Source organism: Ictidomys tridecemlineatus, chromosome 15 (assembly GCF_052094955.1).
Source record: "Ictidomys tridecemlineatus isolate mIctTri1 chromosome 15, mIctTri1.hap1, whole genome shotgun sequence".
NCBI classification, from domain to species: Eukaryota; Metazoa; Chordata; class Mammalia; order Rodentia; family Sciuridae; genus Ictidomys; species Ictidomys tridecemlineatus.
The window spans coordinates 16,139,899-16,155,798 of record NC_135491.1 but is presented as its reverse complement, the minus strand read 5'-3'; the positions used below and the strand labels follow the sequence as shown (position 1 = coordinate 16,155,798).

The following is a 15,900-nucleotide window of genomic DNA, read 5'->3' as shown; positions in this document are numbered from 1 at the left end:
CTAAATTAGATTTTTTTATATGGAGGATAATGTTTGTTAAACATTTTATTATGAAAAAAATAAATACAAAGATAAAGAGAACAATATAAGAAACTCTTACTTTTATTTATCACAAAGTTTCAGTAGTCATCAGCATTTTGTTATTATTTTATCAAAACCACCCTTCCCCTAGCTGTTGGATTATTTTAAAGTCGGTCCAAACACTGTGTTTTATCTATAAGTACTTTGATATGTTCCACTAAGACCTGAGAACTTTTTATTTCTTTTTATTTATTTAACATAACCAGTAAGCCATTATCACACCTAAAAAAATAACAGAAATTCCTTGATACTATCTAATGCCCATTGTTTGAATTTCTCTAAATATGTCATCTCTTTTTAATGTTCATTCATTTCAATTAAGACCCAAACAAGGTCCACAAGTTGCATTTGGTTAGTAGGACTGTTAAGTATCTTTGAATAAAGAGAAGACTCATCCATATTCTTTCTCTTCTACATTATATGTTGAAGAAACAGGTCATTTGTTGCCTTCTGAATCTAGCTGAGATATTGGTCTTTATAGTGTTCATTATGTTCCTGTCTCTTTTACACTGCCTATGAATGAATTGTTAGAAATGGATCCTTGATGAGATTCAGATTTCAGTTTTTCTTTTGAAAGAATACTTAATATCTATTGCAGTGAAATTAATTATGTGAGGATGCACATAATATTTGACTATTTTTCATTTTGTAATGTTAAAACTGGTGAATGCAAATATTATTAGCTAATCCATTCTTGTAAACTTTTCTTCAACCTATCACCTGAAAGATTTGAGCAGCTATTAATAATGATTATTGTTCAAATTCATTATTTCATTAGGAGTTACAAATGATGCCATTTAAATTTCATCTTCTTTATTTATACTTGAATCATGCTGTCAGGAACTTCTTTTTCAGCAGTTATGTGGTCCTCTTCAATAATTTTTAGATATAAATATGATCACCTTTTGTCACCAGGCTGGCAAGATGAGCTGGGTTCAAAGGAGCTGGCTGCAGCAATAACTAAGAAAATGTCGATGAAACCATGCAACATATGAACATGAGTTTAGAAGGTCAAGGTTGGGACTGCTCAGTGACCCCAAGGGTCAACTCCATGCTGGGCAACACTAGAAAGAGAGAGAGAGAGAGAGAGAGAGAGAGAGAGAGAGAGAGAGAGAGAGAGAGAGAGAGAGAGTGTACCTAGAACCCCCCTATTTATTGGGGAAAAGACATTCAGTAGAATATTCCACCCAAATAAGGGAAGGGGTAGGGTTTCGAAGAGTGGAGTCTTGCTTGGTGATGTCTTGTGATCAGCAGATTGATTGACATCTTGGCAAGTCACACCCATCTCAGGTGCTGTGTGAGATCACAGGCGAGTGAGAGGAAAGGCACTTTTGCATTGCACAGTCCAGTCAGCACGCAATGCCAGACCAGTCCCTTGGCATTGTGTGCTGTGAAGATTGGTACATTTAATTATATATAAATTCTACTGGAAAATGTATTAAAATAATTTTACCTGAAAGTATTAATGATTTTCATTATAAAATATTTAGAAGGGGGCTGGCCTTGTGGTGTGCTCACCTAGAAGTGCGAGGCCCTAGGTTCAATCCTCAGTACCACATAAAAACAAATAAAGGTATTGTGTCCAACTACAACTAAAAAATAAATATTAAAAAAATATTTAGGAGGAAGTGTACTAATGTTTGCAATTTACTTTGAAATGCACCAAAATGTAAGGTAAATCAATAGATAAATAAAAACTTGGGTAAATGTGTGATAAAGTAAGTAAAGTAAGTGAACTATGAAATTCTTTTAAATTTTATGTGTGATTAAAAATTTCCATAGTAAAATATTAAGGATGGACTGAGGCTGTAGCTCAGCAGCAGAGTGCTTGCATAGCATGCATGAAGCACTGGGTTCGATCCTCAGCACCTCCTAAAAATAAACAAATAAAGACCATCTACAACTACAAAAAAAATTGAAAAAAAAATCATTAGGGAAATGGGGATGAGTTTTAAGTTTTGTTTTTAACTAAAGTTTATTTTATATTTAAGGTATAATTAACATGACATCATTGTTTATATATATATATATATATATATATATATATATATATATATAAAACAGTTGCTGTAGTGGATTGTATATTTTTTCCTACTCTGTAGGTTGCGTTTATATTTTGTTGACTGTTTCTTCTGCTATGAAGTAGCTGTTTTATTTGATATAGTCCTGTGTATTTATTTTTGCTTTTGTAGCCTGAATTATGTGATATACAAGAAATCATTGCCAAGGCTAATGTCAAGGAGCTTCCCCTGTTTTCTTCTAGTTTTATGGTTTCAGGTCTTGCTTTTATTTTAGTTCTTTAAAAATCTGTTTTTATGCCATAACTCAGTATCTAAGGCTAGGTATGTATAAAAATTTGGAGGCTGAAAGTCCAAATTGCATGGCACTGGTTCTGGTGAGGGCTGCCTTTATATGTGTCACATCTTGGTGAATGGCACCATGGTAGGAGTGCATGAGAGTGAGATCCCATGGCAAGGCAGGAAGGTAGAGATTGAGGAGAGGACCAATTTTTTTCTCTTGAGGGGACTAATGTTTCTTAAGGGAACTTTGTTAATCCCTTCCAGCGGCATGCCCCAGTGACCCCCTCTAGGCTCTGCCTCTTAAAGTTTCCACCACCTCTCATGTTATCACACTGGGGATCAATCTTTTGTCACATTAATCCTTGGGGGACAACCCACATCCAAATCATAGCAAGTTCAAAATTTTTTCTGCTTGATCTAGGATGCTGTCGAAGCTCTCTACTATGTTCTATATTTGTTAATTGAATTATTCAGTTCCAAGATTTTTGTTTGATTCTTCTTTATGATATCTATTGCTGTTGAATTTCTCATTCAGATCATGATTGTTTTCCTGATTTTGTTGAATTATCTGTGTTTTCTTACATCTCACAGAGTGTCCTTAAGAAAATTATTTTTATTCCTTTTAAGGCAGTTGGTGAATCTCCATTTCTTTGGAGTCATTATTGGAGAATTATTGTTTCTTTGGTAGTGTCATGTTTTCTTGCCTTTTCATGTTCTTATGTCTACAAATCTGGTGGAAAAAATTACCTTTTCTATATTGCACAGAGTAGCTTTTGTAGGGAGAGATTTTTCACCTGCATATATGAGTCTTAGTGTGCTGGATGGGAAGAGTATGGCTGTGATTCCCTGAAGTGCAGTGGTATAGCCTCTGTATGGTTTCTTAAGCTTTGATCAACATCAGCGATAGTACATGTGCCTTGGTGACTTAAGCTATAAGAGTTTATAGCAGGAGTGACAGCAGCATAGGTCATTAGAATCCTTAGCAGCAAGGACTTTTGTGGTCCTCCTTTTCTCATTTCTCTCACAGTGGTGACTCTTAGCTTAGGAATTTGCCGCAGTCTGGCTGGGCACAATTCAGGAGCCACTTGTCAAAAGAAACTAACTTTATTTTTAGAACTACAAATGCCAAGCAGAACAGCTCCTCAGGAAAAAACCCTCAGAGCCCAACTGCCACCACCGGCTTCCCACAGGCCTCTCACCCCCACACCAGCCTCTCCACCTCCCACAATCCTCCTGCTCTTGAGGCCGATTGGCTGGGTTTCGTGGGCGGAGCCAAAGAAGTCCCCCAATGAGCAGCTCCGTGGTCTGAAAGGGCAGGGAAACAGCCCAATGAACATCACCACAGAGGAGCCAATCAGCTAGATGTTGCTGGGGCCGCTGTGAGCCAATCATCAGCTGGCAGCTGGAAGTTTACTGGCAGCTGGAAGTTTTCTGGGGCCCCTTTGGCTGTGGCTCTCAACAGGGATTCTTCTTTGTGTTGAGTCTGACCTAGTCCTTGACTCAGGGACTAACAAACCTGTGGTAGTATTTAGACTTTGGGGGTGCAGGTTTGCTCTGAGGCAGAGTTGGATACAGATTGCTGATAAAACTAGTCTGTCATTCTGAGGCACCTCCAGCAGCTTGGGCCCATGGTCTGGATTATAGATGTGACTTGGACTCCGAGGGCACGCCATAGCACTGGCTCAACTATTAGGTAGAAGGGATGCAATGGAGGATTGGGCGTGGGAAGCAGGGTGCAGCTGCTTCAGGACACAGTAGTGACTCAGGCCTCAAGGGATCATGTTTTGAATAGTGATGATGGTGGGACCTGGCAATGTCCCAAATTCTCTGAGGCTAACTGCAGCTATAGCAGTGACTCTGGGATGGCAGAGCTCAGCTGTTACTTGAGCCCTGGAATGTAGGGGGGTAGCACAGTGACAGTTGCACGCCTTGGTCAGGGGTGTATCTCACCAGCTTAGGCTCCAGGTGGCTAGTTCAGTTCCAGGGAAGCAGACACTACTATTGTTCAACCTATAGGGTTGGGTACAGCTCAGCCAATGCTGTTTTCCTAGGAGATGGGGTGCCATGTCAGCTCAGCCTGGGATGTATTGTTGCTTGATTTGGGTCAAGGCACCAATTCCTTGGAGGGTAATGTGCAGCTTCAGGTCAGGTACAGGAGTGTGGGGCTGCTCTGGGTGGCCAAGACACTGTTTACCCAGTAGGCAGGATACCACTTTAGTTCAGGCCTTGAGGGGCAGGGTGCAGCAGCAGCTGAGAGGGTAGATGGAATGGCTTTGTGGTATTTTGCTCCCACAGGGTAGGGTGTAGCAGTAGCTTGTCTCAGAGATAGTGGGCCACTAGGTAGTGGTGGTTCAGTAGCAATAAGGCCTCAGGAATGAAAGGGTACTGTGATACTCACCCTGGAGCAGGATACTCCCAGCAAGATGCTATGTACAGTATACACATGAATCATAAAGTGTAGAACACAGTGTCGGCTTCGTGTGAAGACTGGGCACACCTCCTTCAGTCGGGCTTAGCACCTGTGAGGACAACATGAGTCCCAGGTAGTGAGGATTGTAGAGATCCAAAGTGGTGATTCTCAGGAGCCACTCTGGAAATACATGCCCGTAAATCCTGAGCAAGAGATGCTGAGCAATTATTGTGCCCCACAATAACTTGGGCTTTACCTCCACTTGGATAATGGGGCATGGCTCCAGGAGTAGGCATCACCCAGTGGGGTTGAGCTACACTCACCTGTTCCTCTGTAATCCCACCCCTTGCCCCTTCTGATGTAGAATGTTCCATGGAACCTCCCCTTGTGTGTCCCCTATATAAGAATAAAGAATTCCAGTGGCTCTCTCTCTTTCCACAGGCCCCTAAGGTCACAGAGCCATCCCTGGATTTTGAAAAGGTACTTCTGTGTGTTTGCGTGCTTTCTTGGCTGTTTTCTTAAGTTATCAGAATAGTCAGATTTTGTGAACCCAGCCTTAGGTCGCCAGCTAGGATAGATGGCAATAGGTGGTGGTTGCTGGAGTCCTTGCTTACCTTTCTCTTAGTTCTGTGCTAACTGCTACTTAGGGGTGGCAGAGGTGAGGTATTGCCTTTGTACTTTATGTGACTAGCCTGGGTCTCTATACTTTATAGGGTTTCTACTACTCCTTTAATGTACTTTGGCACTTTTATTTAGTTATTTTAATCAAAATGTAGTTGTTTATTGCTTTGCCTGTCTCTGTGTTGGTGGATGAGTGCTAGGATTTCTAGTCAGCCACGCTGTTGGCATTATTCCCTGGTGTGAGTTTTTTAAAAAAGGAGTTAAATTAAAAACAATTGCAAAAGTCATGTTCCAAATTCCTAAATACTGTTTTTGCATCTCCAAAAACTAACTGTTCACATTGAACAGGAATTTTCCCTTTACAGGGATCAGTGTCCTTCAGGGATGTGACTATAGATTTCAGCAGAGAGGAATGGCAGCATCTGGATCCTGCTCAGAGAAACCTCTACCGGGATGTGATGCAGGAGACCTACAGCCACCTGCTCTCAGTAGGTAAGCTTTGTCACCGTGGTATCTGAAAGGAGGTTTCTGAGAGTGTTTCCACTCTCAGTTGGATGAATTCAGTGGAGCAATGTCCAGAATTCTTTATCTCCTTTGAGAATCTTCATATTACTCTATTCATAGAGATACATGACTACTCTTCTTAAAAACAAACTCTATTGACCCATAAGATTAATTGGGCACCTGGGCGCGGTGGCATATGCCTATAATTCCAGCAGCTAGGAAGGCTGAGACAGGAGGATCCTGAGCTCAAAGCCAGCCTCAGCAATGGCGAGGTGCTAAGCAACTCAGTGAGACTGTGTTTCCAAATAAATACAAAATAGGGCTGGGGATGAGGCTTAGTGGTTGAGTGCCTGAGTTCAATCGCCGCTACCAAAAAAAGTAAAACAAATTGATAGATTGGGCTCTGAAACTGAATTAGCTGGAACCAGTCCTCTGTCATTTCCCACGAACAGGGTATCAAGTTCCTGAGTCAGAGGTTTTCATGGTGGAACAAGGACAGGAGCCGTGGGCACTGCAGGGTGAGAACCCACACCAGAGCTGTCCAGGTGAGTGAGTATCATCCTTGTAAATGGGAGATAAGTCTCACTGAGTTTCAGCAACGCAAGAGAGCAAATCTCAGCTGTCTTTAAGAATCTGAGGTGCTTTGAAATGCTTTTCTGGAAGGTACTCAATTTTTTGAGTGTCCTCGATATTGACTTCTCAGATAACTAAATGCCTTCTCCCTGATTGACCTTTGCCATTTCTGTCTTCCTTGGCTTTTTGAATTCTGCCCGTAACAATTGGTCTCATTAAGGATTATTCTTTTTTGTTATGCCCTTTTTCTCTTAACTTTTTTTAAAAATCCCTACCTTTCATATAGTTCTAGAGTCTTTGTTTACACATCCAGGCATTTATGGATCTACTTTACTTCAGATTTACTATGTGACACATATTCACATTCCTGTTAGACCCTTTTTCTTTCTGAGATGCCTCAGAACTTTTGTCTCCTGCTGCCCCCACCCATGCGGGCAGCTGAACTTAAGGTGGCTCATGTTAATTTCCAGGGACACCAAATAAAACACAGACACACACTTTACCTTTAAACAAGCTTCAGGACAGCTTCTCCACTCTCAGCCTTAGGCTCCCCAAATGGGAGAGCAAGAGAAAGTCATGAGAGGCTGGCGAGAGAGAGCGAGCACATTCAGAAGTGGGCCTTTATTGGGAGGACCCTTGTTCTGAGAAAGTTCCATCCAAAAAAGACCAGAAGGGGCAGGATTACAAGGGTCAGGTGAGTGTAATTCAAGGGGCATAGCCCACATCTGAAGACATGCCCTTAACTTCCTGAACTGGGACAACGAAATGTAGTGATGGTCAAAGCCTTGCTTCAGGATGAAAGGTGTGAGTCATTCAGAGTGGCTCCCTACAGTCTCCAACCTGGGTCTCCTCCTGTTTTCTCCATAGTTATTTCCATGAGATTTTTCATTTCTTCATAGTTTCCCAATTGATGATTTGGGGGTCACTGTCACTTAACCTTTAGGTATACTTATACGTGATACTTGACATTATCAGTCACCTTTCCCAAACTTTCCTTCTCATGCTGCTTGAGTGACTTCACACTAACTAGGGTTTCTCTCCCTGATCGGTTGGATTTATTGTTACGACTTTGTGTACCTTACCTGCTTGAGTTTAATCATAGTCTTCAGTTTAAGACTCCCACTATAGGTCACTGTTTTGCTGAGGATTGAATCCAGGGGCGCTTAACCACTGAGCAACCTCCCCAGTCCTCTTTATTTTTTATTTTGAGACAAGGTCTTGCTAAGTTGCTGAGGGCCTTGCTGATTTGCTGAGGCTTCTCTCAAACTCATAATCCTCTTGTTCCAGTCTCCCAAGCCACTGAGATTATAGGCACGTGCCACCTGAGACATTTTTAATTCATGCTTATTATAAAATTTATAGTAAATTAGGGCTATGTATCATTAGATTACATAAATATAACTTTGCAATATATCTTGTTCTTTGCCTTATTTTTTTCCACATGTCCATAGTGCAATCTGCTTTGTTTATTTCCTTTCTTGAATTGTATGCCAGAATGTTTCCTATCAATACCATCGTCAACCTCCTCATCAAATGACACTCACCCTTTTCTCTTTGTTCAACCTGGATGAGGTATTTGTACCCTTCCCTTTAGCCTCTTTTAGCTGTTCTTTGAGCTAAAATCACCTCTTTCTTTTTTGAGAAGATGTATTTGGGTTTCAAACCTTATAACAGATTATGAAAAAGCTTCTTTCCACATTGAGCAGTGGGGTGGTATTACAAGTGATGTTTTCTTGTATTTCATTCTAGAAGAATTGCAACAGATTGGTGATCAGATAGTCACCTATCATCAAACAGGAAGTAAATCAATAAATGATACTGCTTTCATCAAGAAAATATGGACTACAAAGAGTCATCATGAGTATGAAGGCATTACAGAAATAATCCACATTAGCCCAAACATTATTCCCCCCTCCACAAGACCCCACCAGTGTGGCTCATTTGGGAATGTCTTTAAACATAATTTAGATTTATACAGTCATTATAGAAGTAATACATCCAATAGCATTAAAAAGATGACTGAATGTAGTAAAATTTCTTCCTATACTGATGACCATGAGTATACTCTAACAGGAGAGAAATTATGGAACCATAATCAAAGTAGAACAAATCTCAATTATAAACAAGTACCCTCTCGATATCAGAAAATTCATACGGGAGAGAAATCCTATGATTGTGCAGAATTTGGAAAGATCTTCACCCATAAATCACAGCTCAAGGTACATATGAGAGTTCATACAGGAGAAAAACTCTATGTATGTATTGAATGTGGCAAGGCTTTTGTGCATAAGCCAGAATTCATCACACATCAAAAAACCCATACTAGAGAAAAGCCCTATAAATGCAATGAATGTGGAAAGTCCTTTTTCCAAGTGTCTTCTCTCTTCAGGCATCATAGAATTCACACTGGAGAGAAACTCTATGAATGCAGTGAATGTGGGAAAGGCTTCTCTTATAACTCAGATCTCAGTATACATCAGAAAATTCATACTGGAGAGAGACACCATGAGTGTGGTGACTGTGGCAAAGCATTTACACAAAAGTCCACACTCAAGATGCATCAGAAAATTCATACAGGAGAGAGATCCTACATATGTATTGAATGTGGACAGGCCTTCATCCAGAAGACACACTTGGTTGCACACCGAAGAATTCATACTGGAGAAAAGCCATATGAATGCAGTTACTGTGGGAAAGCCTTCATTTCTAAGTCTCAACTCCAGGTACATCAACGAATTCACACAAGAGTAAAGCCCTATTCATGTACTGAATATGGGAAGGTCTTCAACAATAGTTCTAACCTCGTTGCAAATAAGAAAGTTCAAATTAGAGAGAAATCGTCCATATGTGCTGAATGTGGGAAGGCCTTTACTTACAGGTCAGAGTTAATTATTCATCAGAGAATTCACACTGGAGAGAAACCCTATGAATGTGGTGACTGTGGAAAAGCCTTTACTCAGAAGTCAGCACTCACAGTGCATCAGAGAATTCATACAGGAGAAAAATCCTATGTGTGCACGAAGTGTGGGCTGGCCTTCATCCAGAAGGCACACTTGATTGCACATCAAATTATTCATACTGGAGAGAAACCTTATAAATGTGGTCACTGTGGGAAATTCTTTACTTCCAAGTCACAACTGCATGTGCATAAACGAATTCACACAGGAGAAAAACCTTACATGTGCAATAAATGTGGGAAGGCATTCACCAACAGGTCAAATCTCATCACACATCAGAAAACTCATACAGGAGAAAAGTCTTATGTATGTTCTAAATGTGGAAAGGCCTTTACTCAGAGATCAGACTTGATAACACATCAGAGAATTCATACCGGTGAGAAACCTTATGAATGCAGTACCTGTGGAAAAGCCTTCACCCAGAAGTCACACCTCAATATACACCAGAAAATTCACACTGGAGAGAGGCAGTATGAATGCCATGAATGTGGGAAAGCCTTCAATCAGAAATCAATACTCATTGTGCATCAGAAAATTCATACGGGGGAGAAACCCTATGTGTGCACTGAATGTGGAAGAGCCTTCATCCGAAAGTCAAACTTCATTACTCATCAAAGAATTCATACAGGAGAGAAACCTTATGAATGCAGTGATTGTGGGAAGTCCTTCACGTCCAAGTCTCAGCTGCTGGTACATCAGCCAATTCACACAGGCGAGAAACCCTATGTGTGTGGTGAATGTGGCAAGGCCTTTAGTGGCAGGTCAAATCTCAGTAAACACCAAAAAACCCACACAGGAGAGAAGCCTTACATCTGTTCTGAATGTGGGAAGACCTTCAGACAGAAGTCAGAGTTGATTACACATCACAGAATTCATACTGGAGAGAAACCTTATGAATGCAGTGACTGTGGGAAATCTTTCACTAAGAAATCTCAGCTCCAAGTGCATCAGCGAATTCACACAGGCGAAAAGCCTTATGTGTGTGCTGAATGTGGCAAAGCCTTTACTGACAGGTCAAATTTGAATAAACACCAAACAACACACACTGGAGACAAGCCCTACAAGTGTGTAGTCTGTGGGAAAGGCTTTGTTCAGAAATCCGTGCTCAATGTGCACCAGAGTATTCACACTTAAACAGTATGAGAAAAACCTTACAGAGGACATGATACTATTGAATCCATGCAACAGAATAATATGTATATTATTGTAAGTAGAAATGCCCACAGCAGAATGTGACACTGTACTGTTTACAAGAGGACCTCTTGAGAAGGAGCTGAATGACGGGGTGGGGGGATTCTACATTGTCATCACCATTGTTAAATCCTGGGGCATACTGAGAAGGAACTGATGCTTTAGAGGAAGCCTTCTCATGAAAAATACAGTGGAATATAGGTACCAAATTCTTCATAGGAAGGATAAAGTTATAATCATGATAATCCTCTTGGTGGAATAGGGACAATGCCAACAAATTGAACAGTAAAACAACACAATATAGAGGGTGGTGATATGTCCGTAGTTCTGTAAGTTGTTTCCTGAAGAACATATCTAACAGGCATGGGGTTTTTCATTCTTTGGTTGAATCTAACACATTTGTGTCTATTCAGTCTACCATTGCTACTTCTATCAAGGAAGTGATATAATAAAAATTATTCCTTATCTATACTGACACAAAAGAGTGTATGTGGATTCACCATTGTCATCTAACACAGGATTTGTCACCACACTTACAGCTACTTGTAGTGTCTTCGAGCCTCAGAAGCTATCATCACATTGTCTTCTGACCCCCAGCATAGTATCTTTTGAACTCAGTTCACTATCTTTGGGACAGCCATTTGAGGTAAGAATTTTCAAGCCATCTGGGTCAAATTAAGTCTCCCTTATGTCACAGTTCTTCACACTTATTTGCCTTCCTTAATGACTCAACTTATATAAGAATAAATCACTAACTTATAACAAACCCCAACATATATTATGTTCTGTGTTCATCTTCATGTCATGTACTCCACAAAGACCTCCCCACATGCCTTCAACACATTCATTTAGTTCCTGTCTTGGACCTTTGAATTTGCTGTGCCTCTGCACAGAGCACTGTTTTTCATTATATCTTTGTAGCTTTCCCCTTTATGCCTTTCCTCCAAGGTCACCTCATAGCCCTTCCCTACCTGATTAAAATCCAAGCCCCCTCTACCTTCCCCTTTTATCTTTCTCCATAGCACTTATGCCATGGAACCTTATCTATGATGCTTTTTTGCCTATGGCTCCCACTCTAGAATTTTTTTGTTTTCTTCACCACTATGAGCCTAGACCCATGTCTACCATATGGCAGGCATATGCACATTGTAGAGTATTGACCCATCCTTACCCCAGATTCCCTCAGTTCCTTTCTGTTTTGCAGCATATGAGGCTCCAAAAGGGAGAACCAGCTTGCTTAAAACATGGTAAGAATTTCCATCTTTAGGGCTGGGGATATGGCTCAGGCGGTGGCGTGCTCGCCTGGCATGCGTGCGGCCCGGGTTCGATCCTCAGCACCACATACAAAGATGTTGTGTCCGCTGAAAACTAAAAAATAAATAGTAAAAAATTAAAAAAAAAAGAATTTCCATCTTTAATGTTTACTTAAGCTGTGTCCCTTCCTAGTCCTAAAGTTAAAGTCTACAAAATTTCTCAATACTAACCCATTTAAAGAAAAAAAGTTTAAGTATAGAAAATCCCAGGATTCCCTGCCATGATTCTAAAATTCCAAAATGTCAGTTCTAGAGTGATTTTTTAAATCCCACTCATTTTGAAGCCCCTGCATTCACAGTTCTACGCTGCACAAAGTCCAGGGTTCTAACACCAAATAATTCCATCTGTAGATCTGCTTATCCTGTTTTGACAGGTGTGCCAAGTATGAAAGGGCCAAGAGTAGACAGGGGTGGATCTTGCAAATTAGGTGACCAACCCAAGATAGGTAACAGTAGTTCACAGATACTTGGGCATGTTTTGAAGTTCAGCTTCTGGATGGCCTTACGGGAGCCAGCAGAATGATTTGTCTAGGGCCAATGCATTGGCAATGCTAGGAGTGGGAAATAGGCTGTGCAGAGATGGTCTTGTCCTTGTGAAGGACAAAATGAAGAGGTAAGGATAGACACCAAGAGATGACCTGATCAAGGGGGGAGGGCTGGGGATTTATTGCCCTGGATCCTGATGGGGCAGTGCTCCATGATCTATCTCACTATCCTTGCCTAGCTTAATATCTGCTCATCCACATTTATGTCTCCACACTCTTCCTTCACTGAATCTGATGATGCACTGGATGACCTTCCCTATCTTAGAAGATTGTTGTTGACCATTACTTCCTTTTCCCCAACCAGCACTGTAGCTAAGATTTCACTACTGTCACCAACTTAGAATATCTCAAGACCCTCCATTTCCCCCCAACTTAGGACAGTGGCTACTGACCTTTCAGAGTAATTATGGTCACCTTTTCCCCCTTCTTAATCTGCCCCAGAATAATGTCTGTCCACTCTCTCTTATCCCCTTTTTATGTGTGTCACCCCTACTTAATCCCTGGAAATCGTACCAGTAGATTTTATTACTTCCTCCCTCCCCCGATTATTTCACTTCAGCATATTTGTTACTTCATCCCATTTGTGACAATGTCTGCTAACTTCCATACTCCAGTGTCTGATGACCACTTAATACAACGTCAGAATTAAGAAATATTGGCAAATCCAAATATTAGCTGATAATTTTATTACATCTCTAGGGGGATGTGTGATCCCCCTCCACTTATTTGTCCATCACAGTGGTAACCAGTGATCTTCTATTACTCACTTAGCAGTGTCTGTAACTATCCCCAACACAGCACTTGGTGATTCTTCCAATATGGTCCATACTGTTAACCTGCCTTTCTCCTCTGTAGTAAAGGCAAATGGCTGATAACAAACCATAACCACATTTCCCATCTACATTTTGGAGCCTCCATTGCACTCTCCATAGCACCCTATTAACAATAGGACAATTATGATGGGGGCCCTACATTCCCATGTCTGTTATGTCTTGACCAGTGACAGTATCTGTGACCCCTCCCTATCAAATCCTGGCAATATATGCTGGTTCCTCACTAACCCCTCTAGCATAATGTCTGTTGATTCCTCACTGCCCCCATTACTTTTTGAGCCCCCAGTCGTCACTGACTACTCCCAAGTTTCTCAGCACTGCTTCCCCATGTTTGTAGATAGAAGGCCTGATGGATAAGGATGAGGTCCCAGCCTCATACACACCCACCTTCTGAGTGCCTCATAAAGCACAGGGCAATTATCAACCCAGGATGGCTGAGGAGGATCTGGGGATATCAGGAGATCACAAGTTGAACTTCAAATTTTTGAGGAGTGACACAAGAAGAATGGTGAGTGAAAGCTGTGAACCTAGGGTCAAATTCTGGCACTGTCCAGGAGTTGCCTTGATTGCCTCACCTTTAAAATGGGGTTATGGAATTTGCTGGTAAGTGGATGGAACTAGCATAACATGTAGACAATCACGCTACAAGTAAAATAAGCCCCCAAAGTCAAAGGTTGAATGTTTTCTCTGATATGCAGAAACTAGTTCAAAATAAGGGATAATAAGAAAGAGAGAATGGGGGGAAAGGGAGGGAGGAATTCCATCAAAACAGAAGAAAAAATTGTTGAACTAATGAAGGGAATTGATGGCAGAGAGGTGGAGTGGGGTAAGGGAAGGACAGTAGCATTGATCTGACTTAACTTTTATGTACATATATGAATCTTACCATCATGTATATACACAAGCATTAAGAAAAAAGGAAAACTATAAATAGCAGAAATACCAGTAGAGGGAACAGGGGCAGGGGAAGGAATGGGGAAGTAATGGGGACTGAGTTAGAGGAAATGATAGTCCATGTTTTTATGCCAAAATGAACCCTGATGTTATGTATAAGTAAAAAGAGTCAATAAAAATGGGGTTATGCAAGAATGAAGGGCCAATATGGGTTACATGATGGGAGCAGGACTGGCAGAGCCCAATGAGGGTGCCCTATTGCTTAAATTATAAGCTGACACAAGCATCTGACCATCCTCTACAGGCCCAAGCCTCATGGAGGGAAAATATTTTGTTGTAAATTAACTTTCCATTATTTTCCTTTTATAGTTGTCATAGCATAACATAGTACTAATACATGACTAGGGGGCTATGACTTTTTACATTTTAAGTCTTAGGGTCACACACAAAATTAGAAGTTACAGAGATTTCCCATACATTTCTACCACTGCATTCATAGTCTCTTCCATTATCACATCCCCTCACCAGAGTGGTACATTTGGGTTTTTTTTCTAATTAATCTACAATTTTTATTTGTTTTAATTAGTTACACTTGACAGTAGACTGCATTTTGACTTACACAATTTGTTTACAATTGAAGAACCTACATTGACACTCATTATCACCCAAAATTCACAGTTTATATTAGAATTCATTTTTATTAGCACTTTTATTTTTTAATAGAGCTTTATGGTTATATATAATAGTTGGTTTCTCCCAACAAACTCATACATGCATGGAAATTGATATCAGTTCATGATCCCCCTTTTCCTCCCATCTCCCCCCTTTCTCTACTAGACTTCCTTTTGCTTGTCTATTAATTTGTATTCAATTGTTTCCTTATGTAATCTTATGATACTGTACATTCTACAGGTTGAGACAAACTAATAATGACATGTATTCATCATTAGGATACAGAGTAGTTTTACCGCCCTAAAAATCCTCTGTATATTTCTCCCCCCAGCTCCTGGCATCTTTTTACTCTCTCCATAGTTTTGTATTTTCCAGAATGTTATGCAGTTGAAATCATACAGTATTAGATAGCCTTCTTTCAATTAGTAATATGTATCTAGGTTTCCTCTATGTCTTTTCATAGCTTGATAGCTCATTTCTTTTTAGTGCTGTACAATATTCCATTGTCTGGATGTGCCACAGTTTATTTATCCAACCACTGAAGGGTATTTTTGTTGCTTACAGTTTTAGGATATTATGAATAAAGCTGCTATAAATATCTCTGTGTGCAGGTTTTGCTGTAAACAGAATGAAATATTGATGTTAGGGAAGGTGGAAAGTCCAAACTGCCAAGAATCAATTTCTCCACTTAGACATAAACTACTGACAGAATTTATCTTATTAATTATTTTTGGGACTCTGGGGCCTATTAAAAGGCTTACAGTTGCTGGAAAGTAAATTGCTATTAGTTTTGGTATGTTTCAACGCTCGGCACAATAGCAGCTACCAGACAACACCTCTAGATTTCAGCCAAGCTCTCTTTCCTGAGCAGCAGGAGTCATGTTTGACAGTAAGGATCTTTTTCAAATATTGGGGATCTATATTCTGATGAGTGATTGCAGCTTCTGATCATGGAGGTAGAGTTCACTATTGTTGCAGACCCCACTGAGTGATGTGGCCTTCAAAG

The 15,900-nt window shown here is 40.5% G+C and overlaps 1 protein-coding gene across 5 annotated transcripts in view; it reads left to right on the top strand.

Annotated features, from left to right (window-relative positions):
• The window catches only part of LOC101972739 (zinc finger protein 585A), a 54,306-nt gene that overhangs the window by 27,364 nt on the left and 11,042 nt on the right, over positions 1-15,900 (top strand). For 3 of the 5 annotated variants that reach the window (XR_013431159.1, XR_013431158.1, XM_078033093.1), the window contains exons 6-8: positions 5,233-5,271; positions 5,778-5,904; positions 6,369-6,461. Coding sequence is in view for 3 of the 5 variants with exons in the window: in XM_078033093.1 (XP_077889219.1) it covers positions 5,233-5,271; positions 5,778-5,904; positions 6,369-6,461 (259 nt within the window). In the remaining 2 variants the exon portion in view is untranslated. Of the gene's footprint in view, positions 1-5,232; positions 5,272-5,777; positions 5,905-6,368; positions 6,462-8,238; positions 11,410-15,900 lie in introns of those variants that run through there. The other 2 variants (XM_021720321.3, XM_021720322.3) reach the window with 2 other exon arrangements.